General features: G+C 32.4%; 1 protein-coding gene and 1 long non-coding RNA gene across 3 annotated transcripts; both read left to right on the forward strand.

Moving 5' to 3' along the window:
• The first annotated feature begins 1,218 nt into the window (after positions 1-1,218).
• LOC111415228 (uncharacterized) lies at positions 1,219-2,716 on the forward strand. Of its 2 annotated transcripts, XM_023046791.2 has the most exons (5): positions 1,219-1,366; positions 1,419-1,618; positions 1,673-1,823; positions 1,860-1,908; positions 1,966-2,716. In XM_023046791.2, the coding sequence occupies exons 1-5, from the start codon at positions 1,337-1,339 to the stop codon at positions 2,157-2,159; spliced, it is 624 nt and encodes a 207-aa protein (XP_022902559.1). In that variant the 5' UTR covers positions 1,219-1,336; the 3' UTR covers positions 2,160-2,716. The 2 variants fall into 2 exon arrangements, with proteins under 2 accessions (XP_022902559.1, XP_022902558.1); XM_023046790.2 differs by having other exon boundaries at positions 1,220-1,366; positions 1,673-1,908.
• Positions 2,717-13,242: 10,526 nt separating this feature from the next.
• LOC139430521 (uncharacterized) lies at positions 13,243-13,863 on the forward strand. Its single transcript, XR_011640943.1, has 2 exons — positions 13,243-13,328; positions 13,397-13,863. It is a non-coding gene; the product is annotated as an uncharacterized lncRNA (long non-coding RNA).
• The last annotated feature ends 1,983 nt before the right edge of the window (positions 13,864-15,846 follow it).

Here is a 15,846-nt window from a genome sequence, read left to right on the forward strand (position 1 = left end):
TTGTTTAAATATTTAATCAGTTATAATAAAGAATTTGTTTATTGTTCGTGGAGTATATTTAAGGTAAGAATTAAGGAGGGTTTTAGTTTTCAACCCATACTATTCTCTCTTGAAGCAAAGTTGCTAAGCAAGATTTTACAAAAAAATATTCTACAGGAAGTTATTGACGTTCATTACAGGTGATTTCAACTTTAACAGTATAGTTCTTAGAAGGGTCTTTTTATATTGTAACATTTCTTGCATATAAAACTGATAGAAACGCATAATAGCTGCATTTTAGAATTTAAGTTTGTTGTTATAAAAGTGAGGTTATAAAATATAGGAAACTTTAGTTTTCTACCCTGCGAATCACAGATGGTGCCACATGGAGTAAATTTTAAGTTAATTTAATTTGTTTAAATATTTAATCAGTTATAATAAAGAATTTGTTTATTGTTCGTGGAGTATATTTAAGGTAAGAATTAAGGAGGGTTTTAGTTTTCAACCCATACTATTCTCTCTTGAAGCAAAGTTGCTAAGCAAGATTTTACAAAAAAATATTCTACAGGAAGTTATTGACGTTGATTACAGGTGATTTCAACTTTAACAATATAGTTCTTAGAAGGGTCTTTTTATATTCTAACATTTCTTACATATAAAACTGATAGAAACGCATAATAGCTGCATTTTAGAATTTAAGTTTGTTGTTATAAAAGTGAGGTTATAAAATATAGGAAACTTTAGTTTTCTACCCTGCGAATCACAGATGGCGCCACATGGAGTAAATTTTAAGTTAATTTAATTTGTTTAAATATTTAATCAGTTATAATAAAGAATTTGTTTATTGTTCGTGGAGTATATTTAAGGTAAGAATTAAGGAGGGTTTTAGTTTTCAACCCATACTATTCTCTCTTGAAGCAAAGTTGCTAAGCAAGATTTTACAAAAAATATTCTACAGGAAGTTATTGACGTTGATTACAGGTGATTTCAACTTTAACAGTATAGTTTTTAGAAGGGTCTTTTTATATTGTAACATTTCTTGCATATAAAACTGATAGAAACGCATAATAGCTGCATTTTAGAATTTAAGTTTGTTGTTATAAAAGTGAGGTTATAAAATATAGGAAACTTTAGTTTTCTACCCTGCGAATCACAGATGGCGCCACATGGAGTAAATTTTAAGTTAATTTAATTTGTTTAAATATTTAATCAGTTATAATTTATAATAAAGAATTTGTTTATTGTTCGTGGAGTATATTTAAGGTAAGAATTAAGGAGGGTTTTAGTTTGCATTCGATTTTTATTTTATAAACCATTCGTGTGAATTTGGCAACAAATTAAAATAAGGAATATAAAGATGGGTTTAAAAAAATTCGTTGTTGTATTGGTGAGTAAATCTTATTTAAAATTAATTTTAAATTAATTTTATTTCATTGCAGGTTTTGTTTAATTCTTTTTCGAGTAACGTCGCATATCCACTACAAATTTTCGACAAAGGTTGTAATCCAACAGGGGTTTTATGCAAAAGCTCAACTACTTACACTTTTTGCTCCACAATTGGAAATCAAGCCTTATATATTATTTTGAATGAGTTTTCTTGCCCTGAAGGCTATTTTTGTAATGAAAATGTTAATTTCCCGTAAATTAATCTTTATTTGTTGTTTTTAATTCTATCTAAATGGAATATTTTTAGTTGTATTTTAGGTGAACAAACAACTCAAGCAATAATAACCGAAATTACAACAGAATTAAGCGAAATAACAACTGATATAACACAATTGGACGAAATTACATCAACTGATGTAATTGTAACAGATACAACAGACACAACTGAAAATGAAGAAATGACAGAAAATGTTTCAGAAAATGTTACAGAAAATGTTACAGAAATTGTTACTACTGAATTTGTTACTACTTCATCTACAACAAGTAATTTAATTACAAAAAATACTTTGTATAAAATTATTTCTTTAATTTTTCTTTTAGAAAAACCATTTTTACCACCAAATTGTATTGCAAAAGGATTTCATCCCGGACCAAATTGTTCTCAATATTACGAATGTGTTTCAGAGTATTTTTGGAGTTACAAGGCGGTTTTAAGAAGTTGTGATGATGGATTGTATTTTAATTCAAACACGAAAACTTGTGTCGAGCCATCAATAAGTGCCTGCGTCGACTAATTTTATTAATTGTACCCTTTTTACGCCTCTTAATCAATATTTATTTTATCCATATTGTATAATACATTATTCCCATTTTAAATATTGACACTAAATAACGCTCTGTTTAGCTTGTACTTGTATAAACATAATTTCCTTTCAAATAGATATTTTTCGATCAACTCCAACTTTGTCCGTTTGTATAAAGATAAAGAAATAAAACAAGAAAATTGTAAGTGTAAGCCTTGTAACCTGTTGATAGCCGTTAGCGTTTCTTAGATAACAGGGTCCCCATTTGCCGTTTGCATCGCGAATTCCTGAAATATTACTCGGGCAATTTATCGACGGGATCTGGCAAAGGACGTGAACAGCATAAATGCGAACCTCGATATGGTAACAGCTGTTGTTGCCGTCAAATCCTATCTGGTTTATGTATCTATTGTTTCATCGAGTATTAAGACCAACACACTTCCATTGTATACGCTTGTTATGGTCAATGTTATCTCTTTTTAACATTTCGAACTATTAACTTGTAATTTATAATAGTTAATAATATTAAATACTTTGGTTCTGTGACAGATGGATTATTTTTTGACATACTTGTTTGTCTGTTTATGTATGCAATATACCCAAGCTATAAATAATTCAATGAAACAAAATATACTACGATATTATCTGATTTAGATGTTAATTTAGAGATTATAGAGGATTATCTTATGGTAATAAGTACTTCTAATATATCTGGTATATACATTTTCCTCCAAGCTAGATCTAAAAACACACTTGTCATTCATGTTCCTTGTGCGGCACATTCTTTAAATTTAATTGGAGAATCTGCGGCGGGATGTTGTTTACAAGCAATCAAATTAAATTAATCCAGAAAAAAATAAATGACACAATTTTAAGGTTGCTTTTAATACAGTTTATGAATATAATTTTCAAAAACCTTTCAGAAAAATTGTAGCTCAGAGACGACCAGAATTAATGTAAGAATTATTTATTTCTTCTGATTTGTATGTTTTAACTGTGATATATGAAATGTGTTCTTCAAAATAACTGTGACAAATCTTGGTGAACGTGTATCGAGGATTTTATTTTTCTTAATTGTTGAAGTAGAAAGACGGTTATACGCTGTTTGTGAGTTTAAACTATTGCCCTCTTCGAGTAGATACGGACATACTCCTGCTACCCGATTGGAGAGGACAGAATATGTAAATTCAACATGCAAATGTGCCTCTAATCTCACATTCAGACCTTTACCGTTAAACGCGTTGTTTATTGATGTTCCTTCGAAAGCTTAAAGTGACGACGATCGACGTTCCAATGACATTGACGTTGTTTACCATCTTAATTTTTTTTTTATATAATTTAAAAAATATTGTGTTTTTAAACAATATTTGTTTGTTTTACTATTTTTTTGATTTACAATTAATTTCGCATCAAAAAACATCCTAATCTAAACTAAATATGTACACATTCTCGTTTATCTTTATTATTTTCAAAGATAATTAAAACCTTAAACCTTTAATTAAATTAAAACAAATACGGTATACAAAATACAAACAAAACCACTTTGAACGTTAACTTTACGCAAAAAATGACTCGAAGAACTGTTAAGTTTCAGCTTTATGGTTCGGGTTTTAGGTTTTTTAGTCGCATTTTGAGTACCATTAAAGAGCACAAACCATTTAAAATACATATAAACTTTGAGTACGTTTACCGAAAGTTTTTAATTAATGGCCTTTAATTTCGAAATGAAAGGACCACAAGCCATAACGGCGTCATTGTGTGTCGGCCGGCGGAATGCGAAAACTACAGCATAATAATGACATAATGGGGAGTATGGTGTCAAAAGAAAAGAAAATGAGACGAAGACTTATGTTGTTCGGAAACGAGAAGTGAATGCGTCATCATTACCACACAAGAAAAAAATAATGCGGTTATATTTCATTTACAAATTTTTTTATCTAGCTCTTAGGATAGATTTGAAATTATGGATTAAATAAAAATCGTTTTTTTGAATTTGTTTAGATAGATATGAAGATTATTTACTTTTTTATAAATTTAATTATTGAATAAATTTAATGAGTGCATAGTTTGAACATAAATTCTCAACATTTTAAATAAAAAAAAAACACCAGTGTGAAGTTACCCATAAATTCCATCCATAAAAAAAACTTTTTTGTTTGTGTATCGATTTTAATGATTAATAGGTCATTAGAAAGATCTCATGGAGTAGAGCCTAACATAGTTTTGGCGGCGCAGATTTTGGGCTGGAACACCTTAAATTCCGCGAAAACAGTGAAATATATAAAAAAAATCTCTAACTTTAGAGTCCCAAAAATTGAAAACTAATTAACATAACATCAGGTATGATTACCAAATCAGAATGCGTATACTGTCTTCTACACAAAAGTGAATTTTGGTCGTCGCTAAATCATATGGGTAATTAGAAAAGTGCCAGGCGGTTCTTTGAAAAGCAAAATCATATCCATAAGTATAACTTTTTTGTTTCCGATTTAAGTTTGTGGAATACCTTTTTGGAAAGGGTTCGTCCTGTAGATCATGTCATAGTAATGGCGGCGCGGAATTCTAGCAATAACGGTAATTAAACGATTAAAAAGGTTATAAACAATCATATCCATAAATATAACGTTTTTGTTAATTGTCTGTAACTAACTAATAACTAATAAATATAACTTAATACGAGATGTGTAATAAACGAAAAGTCAAACAAAGTTCCAGAAGAGAGTTGAGCGAAACGCGATCCATTAACATACAATTCACAGTATGAAAATAGGACCTTTAACAACAACCAGGAACATTTAAAACAAATTTCCAAAACTAGATTATCCTTTACAAGCAGATTGATACAATTGTGGAGTTCTTGTCTGTCATTTGATTGACTGTATATTATCAAATAAACCATTTAAATCATTAAGTTCAGATTCACACAGAAACAGCATTATTGAAACTTTATTAAAAAAACTCCGACTCATTAAAGGAAAAATGTCTCAGAGACATGAGGTTCGTAATGAATTCAAATACAAGCAATGCTCGTAGATGGCCCATGATACCTGCAAAAATAGTTTGGACTAGCGGTTTGAATTTTGTAGACAACGATCTTAAACTGTAATGGGGCCGTTACACATTCTTTTTTCTATTGGCTTATTCGATATTTTAGCAAAATTGAAGACTTCTATTAATTTTGTATTTTTCAAACAGGGCAAAAAAGACTTTGGATACGTCACCGTCGTTTCGCACGCGGTTGGTTGAAATAAAAATCAATAAAAGGTGCATGAGCGAGATGCCACGAGAATTTTATGCGCTAGAAGAAGAGATCCGAACGATTCACGTTTTGTCTGATCTTCTTGATCTTACGTGAAAACCTCGTAAACGTCACCAAAGCTGTTATACAGGGAATTTTGAATTTTAATATTAATTATTGCAAAAATTAAACATTTTTAGAATCTGAAAATGTTACCAATCCTTCTATTTTTACATACTTTTTTGATTTTTTGAAAGACTGTCTTTCTATTTGATTGAGGGTAACGGCCCTGTACGGTACAATAAAAATGTGCCATCAATTTTTATATACAATTTAATGTAGCAACTAAATGTAACTACCCTGTTTTTCCGTTAGAAGCCGCGGTTTCGTATGAAAAAAAAGTGGTTTTAAAGTGCGGCTTATAAAAGGTTTCGGTTTGTAGATATGTATAAAATGTACCTAAGTATTTATAAGAATTATATTTACATTATATTTATCCATTTAAAATGTTATTCATTTTAAAAATGTTTTTCTGATCGGTTTTCTTTGACGGCTAGAATTTAAATATCAAAATATAGCAAATAGTTGCAAAACATTTCAAAAATAGTACTTTTTTATTTTTAATAAAATTTTATTTACGTAGATATCTAGGTAATTAAAAAAACCCAAATATATATTGAAACAATATAATATATTCTACATTAAAACAAAAGATATATTCTATGAGAAGTAAAACAAATTATGTACCTACTACTATGTGTAGATAGATAACAACTGTTCTATGAGATCATAAAATCCATGTCTTCTTCATGACCTGGTCCATCCGAATCGAAGCCTGACAAAAGGCAGTCATACAATAAATGATCGTCCTCGTGATTATTTTCGTTGCTTTCTTCCTGATCGTTTACTTCTCCTTCATTTATAAGTTCATCTTCTTGTAGTTGCTCATTTGGAATTATTTCTTCATTGTAGAATTTTATTTTAGTCTTTCTAAATCCGTTTTTAATGACGTCCTCAGAAATATTTTGCCATGCTGTGTCAATCCAATTAACGATTTCTTCATAAGACACACGCTTTATCGGTTTTCCTGTTTCTTTATAAGTGTAGGAGTTTACCCAAGAGAGGGCGTCACTTTTCGGTCTCCCCACCATTCGCGCACACACACATTTTATTTTTTAAGAACATCAAGACCAGTCGAGAGAGTTCCGCCGAAGACACCGTACGAAACACTGTCAAGACGTGCAAAGACGAATTCATTGTTCATTTTGTTATTATCAAACAGTTTAATTTAATATACGGTTTTATTCTAAAACGTGTTACATTAAAAGAAAATCCCTAGACAACATAAAGAAAGAGCCTACATTTTGGGCGCTCGCCTGGGATAAGCAAGGACGAAGAAAGAGTGAAAAGAAAGGTGTTGGAACGAGGACGGAAGAACGACGGCGTGGGAATCAACGACGAAACCGGTGCTGGCGGTGAAGACCTAATGTGCATTTGGCGCCACCAAAGATAAGGATTCCTAGAAAAATACGAGTAAGAAAATAACCTTTTGATCCTTTTGAAAAAATGGAGTTGGGACGCATTCTTAAAATCGAACAAAACATCACAAAAGCGAGTCTTAAAGTCATTAAAGCCTTTCATAAATTTGTTTTTGAAAATGATGATGGTCGAAATAATAGACGTAATTTGCGAAGGTTTGAAGGCTTTGATTTCAAAGACGATAACGACGAACGATTGCAAGCTAAGATAAATTTTGCCATGAATAATTTGACGCTAGGAGAATTAAATTCAATTTGTCAAATCCTATGTGTGGATAACGACGCGAATGACAAAAAAGAATTAGTTGAAATGTTGTGTGGAAAATTATCTGATCTAGAGCTAAAAAATTTAGATGACGATATACACGACGATGCTTCTGGAAAAGATGTTGACACCACGCATATTGAAAGAAAAAAAGGAAAATCTGATGACGAAAGTGAATTAGAAATGGCTGATATAAGTAAAAGTAATAACATGAGCGACGGAGAACAAAGTTTCACAAAAAATTTCGAAAACAATTCCAAGACTTTTCATCCTAAATTCATGCTGACATTTAAAGACATTGAAGAAACTCTATGCACCTTTGATGGAGCTGAATCACATTCAATAAATAAGTGGATCGTCGAATTCGAAGAAACATCGCTAATGATGGGATGGAATGAGGTGGAAAAGCTGATTTATGGTAAACGGTTAATGAAAGGAGAAGCATTGCTGTTTATTAGAGCTGAAAAGGGAATAACGTCATGGACAGCCCTTAAAACAAAGTTAATAAAGGAATTTGGTAGAACAACAAATAGCGCAGTTATTCACAAGAGGTTAACTACAAGAAAGAAGAAAAAAGACGAAACATTGTGGCAGTACTTAATGAAGATGAGAGAAATAGCTGCAGAGGGAGACATTGAAGAAGAAGTGTTGATCGAGTATGTGACGGAGGGAATTGTTGACGACGAAATAAACAAGACAATACTTTATGGACCAACAACATTAAAAGAATTTAAAGAAAAATTGAAAATGTACGAGAGATTGAAGGAAAAGCAGGGCAGAGAACATAGAGACACAAAGAAGGAAGATTTTATGCGACAAAACAACACAAAACAGACTCAAAGAAAACAAGATACCATAAAGGAACGAGATGAAAGAAACATGAGATGTTTTAACTGTGGAAAAGGAGGACACCAGGCAAAAAATTGTCGAGATAAGGACAAAGGTTTAAAATGTTTTAAATGTGACAACTTTGGTCACATAGCGAAAGAATGCGAAAGGGAAAAACCACAAAGAAAGAATTCCAATCGTGACGAAACCAAAGAACTCTATGTTGCTCAAGAAACCAAGATGGAATTGTCTAGATACAAGACGGTAATACTGAATGGAAGAAAAATCAACGGTTTTATCGATACTGGGAGTGATTTAAATTTAATAAAAGTAACAGCATTTTTGCAAATAGGTGGGCCAAAATTTGACGAAACGCCTATAACAATCAAAGGAATCGGAGATAATTGCATTACAACATTGGGCAAGTTTAAAACAGAGATGAAAATGGATGACTGTATTTTTGCAACAGATATCCACATTGTTCCCGAAGAAGCAATTCCCATGAAATTCATTATTGGAAAACCTGTACTAGAGTTTGCAACCTTGACAATAAATAACAAAGGAATCAAAGTGACGGAGAATGGAGAAAATAAAGATTTAATCATGACTCGAGAAATTGAAAAGGAAAGAGAAGTATTAAGTGATATCTTTATGATTCAAATGGACAGTAATACCTTAAACGTAGGAAAACTTGGATGTTACAAACGGATATCGAATATTGTACAAGCGTACAAACCACAGCATCGACAGAGTACAGCGATTCGAACTAAAATAATATTGAGTGATGAAATACCAGTTTATCAATCACCTAGAAGACTGTCATTTATGGAAAAGAAAGAAGTTGAAAGACAGATTGAGGAATGGATAGCTGATGGAATAGTGAGACCTAGCATTTCTGATTACGCAAGTCCAATAGTCTTGGTAAAGAAAAGAGATGGGTCGACAAGGATATGCATCGACTATAGGAAGTTGAACAGAAAAATAATAAAGGACAGATATCCCTTACCGGTAATAGAAGACCAGATAAATCGTTTAGCTAAAGCAAAAATTTTTACTACATTGGATTTAAAAAACGGATTTTTCCATGTACCTGTTGACGAGTATAGTGTAAAGTATACTTCATTTGTTACCCCAAGCGGACAATATGAATTTTTGAAAACACCATTTGGCTTGTGCAACTCACCAGCTGTTTTCCAGAGATACGTGAACGAAGTATTCAAAAAATTGATCCACAAAGGAATCGTATTAACTTACATGGATGACCTGATAATTCCATCAACGACAGTAGAAGAGGCTTACAGCAACCTAGAAGAAGTATTGAAAACAGCAGAAAACTACGGCCTTGAATTTAAATGGTCTAAATGCTATTTTATGGACACAAAGGTAGAATACCTTGGACATGAAGTTGAGGATGGTACCGTTAAACCTTCTCTCAGAAAAATAAAGGCGGTTATGAACTTTCCTATACCGACAACGATAAAGAAGGTGCAGAGCTTCCTTGGATTGACGGGATATTTTAGAAAGTACATAAAGGACTACGCGTTAATAGCAAAACCATTATCAGACATGTTGAAAGATGAGAAAAAATTTAAATTCGAAGAAATCGAAAGCGCGTCATTTAAAAAATTGAAAGAACTTTTGTGTACAGAGCCAGTATTGAAAATTTTTGACCATGAAAGTGAAACCGAACTGCATGTGGATGCAAGTAGCGATGGATTTGGAGCTGTGCTACTACAAAAAAATATGGACGATGGCCAACTTCATCCAGTTTACTATTGGAGCCGCAAAACAAACGACGCACAAAAGAAATATCACAGTTATGAACTCGAAGTTCTTGCCGTTGTAGAAGCTCTTAAAAAATTTAGAGTGTATCTTTTGGGAATACAATTCAAAATACTGACTGATTGTGCTTCATTTGCAGTCACGATGAATAAAAAGGATCTGTGTACAAGGATAGCAAGATGGGCTCTATTGCTCGAAGAATATAATTACACGCTAGAACATAGACCAGGTGTACGAATGAAACATTGTGATGCGTTAAGCAGAAATCCCATTTTGATGATAATTACAAAAAACGAATTTTTAGAAAGATTATTGCAGGCACAGAAAAACGACTCACATTTAAGAGCAATTTTTAAAATATTAGAGAACGGACCCTATGGAAATTTTGTAATACATAAAAACCTTTTATACAAAGAGGTAGAAAATGAAAATTTGTTAGTGGTACCTGAAGGTATGCAGTACGACATCATCAGAAAGGCTCATGAGAATGGACATTTTGCTACAAGGAAAACTAAAGAACTTATTGACAGAGAATATTACATACCTGAATTGGAAAAGAAAATTCAAAGGGTGATTTCAAATTGCATTTCGTGCATACTTACGGAAAGGAAGTCAGGAAAGCAGCAAGGACTATTAAATCCAATCAACAAGGGTGATACTCCACTGGACACTTACCATGTAGATCACTTAGGACCAATGGAAAAAACAGGAAAAGCTTATAGATACTTACTAGTGGTGGTAGATTCATTCACAAAATTTGTTTGGTTGTACCCCACAAAGTCAACAACTACGAAAGAAGTTTTAGAGAAATTAGATCAACAAAAGCAGATATTTGGGAACCCAAGAGTTATTGTGTCAGATAGAGGAACTGCCTTTACCTCCAACGACTTTGAAGCTTACTGTCAAAATGAAGAAATTCGACATATAAAAATAACAACTGGTGAACCCCGAGGGAATGGTCAAGTTGAGCGAATTAATAGAATAATAATACCAGCATTATCAAAGATGACCATCGAAAAACCTGAACATTGGTACAAATACGTACGGAAACTTCAAGAAACCTTGAACAATAGTTACCAGAGAAGCATCAACATGACACCATTTGAACTTTTGTTTGGAACAAAGATGAGAAGACCTGAAGACATAAGAATGAGAGAAGTGATAGAAGAAGAATATACCAACCTATTTATCGAAAGCAGAAACGAATTGAGAAGAGAAGCAAAAGAACAAATAAAGAAGATCCAGGAAGAAAACAGAAAAACATTCAACAAAAGAAGAAAAGAATCTCAGCAGTACCAGGTGAACGATCTAGTGGCAATCAAACGAACACAATTCCAAAATGATTCAAAGCTGCTACCAAAGTTTTATGGACCCTATCAGGTTGTGAGCACTTATGGACCGGATCGTTATAATCTGGAAAAGGTCGGAAATCATAATGGCCCAAACAAGACGACTAGCAGCGCAGAAAAGATGAAGCCATGGATGCCATTCGAGGCGAATGACGGCTAGGATGGCCGAGATGTAGGAGTTTACCCAAGAGAGGGCGTCACTTTTCGGTCTCCCCACCATTCGCGCACACACACATTTTATTTTTTAAGAACATCAAGACCAGTCGAGAGAGTTCCGCCGAAGACACCGTACGAAACACTGTCAAGACGTGCAAAGACGAATTCATTGTTCATTTTGTTATTATCAAACAGTTTAATTTAATATACGGTTTTATTCTAAAACGTGTTACATTAAAAGAAAATCCCTAGACAACATAAAGAAAGAGCCTACATAAGCATTATAAGAATTAATCATAAATTTCTCCCACAAATCTCTTAGTTTTGCTTTAAAAGATTTATTAACTGAAATATCCAACGGCTGTAACAGTTTCGTTAATCCTCCAGGTATAACTGCAGGTATTGTTTGATTTTTTTTTAATTTATTTTTACAGCATCGGTGCGATGTCCAGGTGCGGAGTCCAATATTAATAGGCCATTATCCCTTTTAAAAATGATTTTGGGCGTGTTTTTCTTTTAAATATTACATATGGTGGCAGTTTCTTGCCACTAGCAAGAACACTTAAAGCCACTGTGAAATTAGATTTTTCATGTCCAGTAGTTACAAATTTTATGTCATCACTGCCTTTTTTTTTTTGCAAAAGTTAATTTTGATGGTATGTCAAAACTCACTGGTACTTCATCCATATTCCCAATGTTAGGTAAGTCCACGTTTGTTTTGTTTTCGGTTACGAAATGTTGAAATTGTATTAACTTTTCTTCCCAATTTGCAGGCAAATGTTGTCCCACCAATGTTGCAGCTCTTCTTACAAAATCATTTCTTTTCATGAAATAATATATCCATTTTGGAGATTGTTAAATGTAATTTCTAACTCCTCGGCTACTAATTTTGCTTGTCGCAAAACCTGTTTACCAGTAACTTGTATTCCAACCTTTCTTTTTTCAGTTATCCAATTCTGCTCAACACATCTGAATGTGTGCGGCTTACAATCGAGAGCGGCTTGTATTTGAGTGCGGCTTAGTAGGGATAAAATGTAGAAAAAATGAAAAAAGTGTAACATTTAATAAGCCGCGGCTTATATTGAATGCGGCTTCTAGCGGAAAAACAGGGTACAATTAAATTAGATTTTAGTAGTTGACTACTTATACAATTTTGTTTAATTGATCTCATTTTGTAAATAATTGTTTTAGATACTTATTATCTTTACAGAAAAATTATATAATATACAGTTGACTTGTCGTTAATAATAATGAATTATAGTATTTTATTAATATACTGTGTTTTTACTTATTATAAAAATGGGACAGTTACTAACAATGTATAAAGGACTAAGAATATAATTATTTATAACGTTTTTAATCGTTTAATCACCCTTATTGTTAGAATTTCGCGCCACCATTACTATGATATGATCTACAGGACGAGCCCTTTCCAAAAAGGTATCACATATTAAAATCGGACAATTAACAAAAACGTTATATTTATGGATATGATTGTTTATAACCTTTTTAATCGTTTAATTAACGTTATTGTTAGAATTCCGCGCCGCCATTACTATGACATGATCTACAGGACGAGCCCTTTCCAAAAAGGTATCACACATTAAAATCGGACAATTAACAAAAAGTTATATTTATGGGTATGATTGTTTATAACGTTTTTACGCGTTTAATTACGGTTATTGTTAGAATTTCGCGCCGCCATTACTATGACATGATCTACAGGACGAACCCTTTCCAAAAAGGTATTACAAACTTAAATCGGACCATTAACAAAAAAGTTATACTTATGGATATGATTTTGCTTTTCAAAGAACCGCCTAGCGCCAGGTACAGCTCTGTTCAGATTTAATGCGAATCGTCCGCTGTTAGCTCCGACATGACGCTGGTACTGGAAGAAGACGGAGGCATCTTTTGTTTCTATTCAATTCAATTTCTGAGACTAAAGGAAGTTACCCTCTTCCTTAACCCAGGTAAAACCGTCAAAGTTTGAAGTAGGCCGAGGTATGGATCACCCTTTTTTTAAATGTGTTATTTTTATTTTAATTTAAATCTTTTTTGATATTTTTAAGAACAACAAATACCCGATTTTCACGATTGTCCAAGACAATTCACCCGTGCATCCTTCAAGAATTGTTCATGATTGGTTTGAGGATCATAATGAGGTTAGGCAAATACCCTGGCCAGCGCGGTCACCTGATCTTAACCCAATCGAAAATCTATGGGCTTTGGTGGATTAACAATTCAATAAAAATGCCAACTGTCTGATTCGCAACGTGGATAATCTGCGCCGCAACATTACAGTTGTATGGGAATTGTTTCACGGCAAGGATGTATGCGAAAGAGTAGTAAATTCGATGTCCACCAGATTGCAATGTTGCATAAAGAATAATAGGTATTATACAAAATACTGATAATATTTGATGGTATAATGGACCTTATAAAATTCTCCCCAATTAGATTATTATAATATTTGTCCACGACTACCTTATAATATATACCTTATGAATGAGTTTTCTAAAACAAAATGGTAGTCATTTTTCACGGAGTGAATAATAGCGGTGAATAATAATCATTATTCACGGGTAGCCATCTTGACCAGACTAATAATAATTATTTGAAACGTTAAAAGTTCAAAAAACGTCAATTTAATTCAATTTTTTCATATGATTTAAGCATAATAGTATATTATTATATGAGCATATAATGAGGGCTATTATTCACGAAGGCTAAGTTTATGTCACGAGCGTAGCGAGTGGCATAATTAACCTGAGTGAATAATAGCTCATTATATGCGAGTAGAATACTATACTTTGTCCACGACTATTGAAATTGATTCCATAAATTTATTTTTTAAATAAATTTTTGATTAAAGGTTAAACGTCAATGTGACACAAATTCAATGTTACTAACTGTAACCAACTTCACAACAATTTGTCAAAATTAAGTGTCAATTTTATAAAACGTCGTTTTCTTTACGAAAATTAATTAATTTATGCTTAAATCATACAAAAAAAAGGAATTTGTTTAGGTTTTTTTAATGTCAAACATTTAGAAACTCCTAAAAAATTGAATTAAAATGACGTTTTTTGAATTTTTAACGTTTCAAATTATTATTATTAGTCTGGTCAAGATGGCTACCCGTGAATAATGATTATTATTCACCGCTATTATTCACTCCGTGAAAAATGACTACCATATTGTTTTAGAAAACTCATTCATAAGGTATATATTATAAAGTAATCGTGGACAAATTAATTAATTTTCGTAAAGAAAACGACGTTTTATAAAACTGACATTTAATTTTGACAAATTGTTGTGAAGTTGGTTACAGTTAGTAACATTGAATTTGTGTCACATTGACGTTTCCCTTTATTCAAAAATGTATTTAAAAAATGGAATCAATTTCAATAGTCGTGGACAAAGTACACTATTCTACTCGCATATAATGAGCTATTATTATATTTTATATAATAGAAGTAATATATTTTTTGTTATACATATAGGAGTATTATATTTTATTATATTGATTTTTGATTTTATTATATTAAAATGGTTATCGATATATTTCAATATATAGTTTATATATAACTTACTACCAATATATAATTTTCATTTCTTATGAGGTTCGGCTTATCGTTCCACTGTATTACCAAAGTAATACAGTAATTATTTTCATGTACTTCAGGAATTGTGTAAAGTAAATGGATTGCTTATACTTATTTGTTTTCTTAATTTTTCTTTGTGATTCAGTCATCTTGGCCATAAATCACATCACCCCGCTTGCCTGTTCGGAACTTTTACAACACTACAGAGCAGGTAAAACCTGGATTGAATGCCTCGTGAACGTAGGTCGTTTCTAGTATAATTTTATGCCTCTACAAGTGACTCTTTTCGCATTATATCTGAACAGAACTGTACGTCTGGAAACAGGTTCGTGCTTTGTTGCACTTTTCTAATTACCGATATGATTTAGCGACGACCAAAATTCACTTTTGTGTAGAAGACAGTATACGCATTCTGATTTGATAATCATACCTGATATTATGTTAATTACTTTTCAATTTTTGGGACTCTAAAGTTAGAGATTTTTTTTAACCGGCGAGACGATAGCAACAAACCGCCCAGCAACAAACTTTTTCTTTTATATTTCCACCTACTTCTAGGGCCCATATCTTTGTTATTTAGAAAGATAGCGAAAAACTAAGCACACGGTTGGAAAGCTTGGTCTTTTCTCTATCTTAAACCGAGTTTTCGTCCGCCGATATGTTGATAATAAGAGCAAGAAAAAATAAGAAACGTCGCGCTGCATTCAATTTACCTTAAAATTACCAAACTTCACGGCCTTGTGCAGCCGTTACCAGACGAAAATTTAATAAATGGTTTACATATTCGGAAAGAGCTGACCTTGGACTATCTTATTCCGAGTTTTCGTCCGTCAATATCTGTCAGCGTCTGTAAAAAAAACGCTCCTGAAAAAAAGTCTACAGTTGGCAACAAACTTTACCTTTGTATTTCCATC

Source organism: Onthophagus taurus, chromosome 7, assembly GCF_036711975.1.
Source record: "Onthophagus taurus isolate NC chromosome 7, IU_Otau_3.0, whole genome shotgun sequence".
In the NCBI taxonomy this organism is placed as follows: Eukaryota; Metazoa; Arthropoda; class Insecta; order Coleoptera; family Scarabaeidae; genus Onthophagus; species Onthophagus taurus.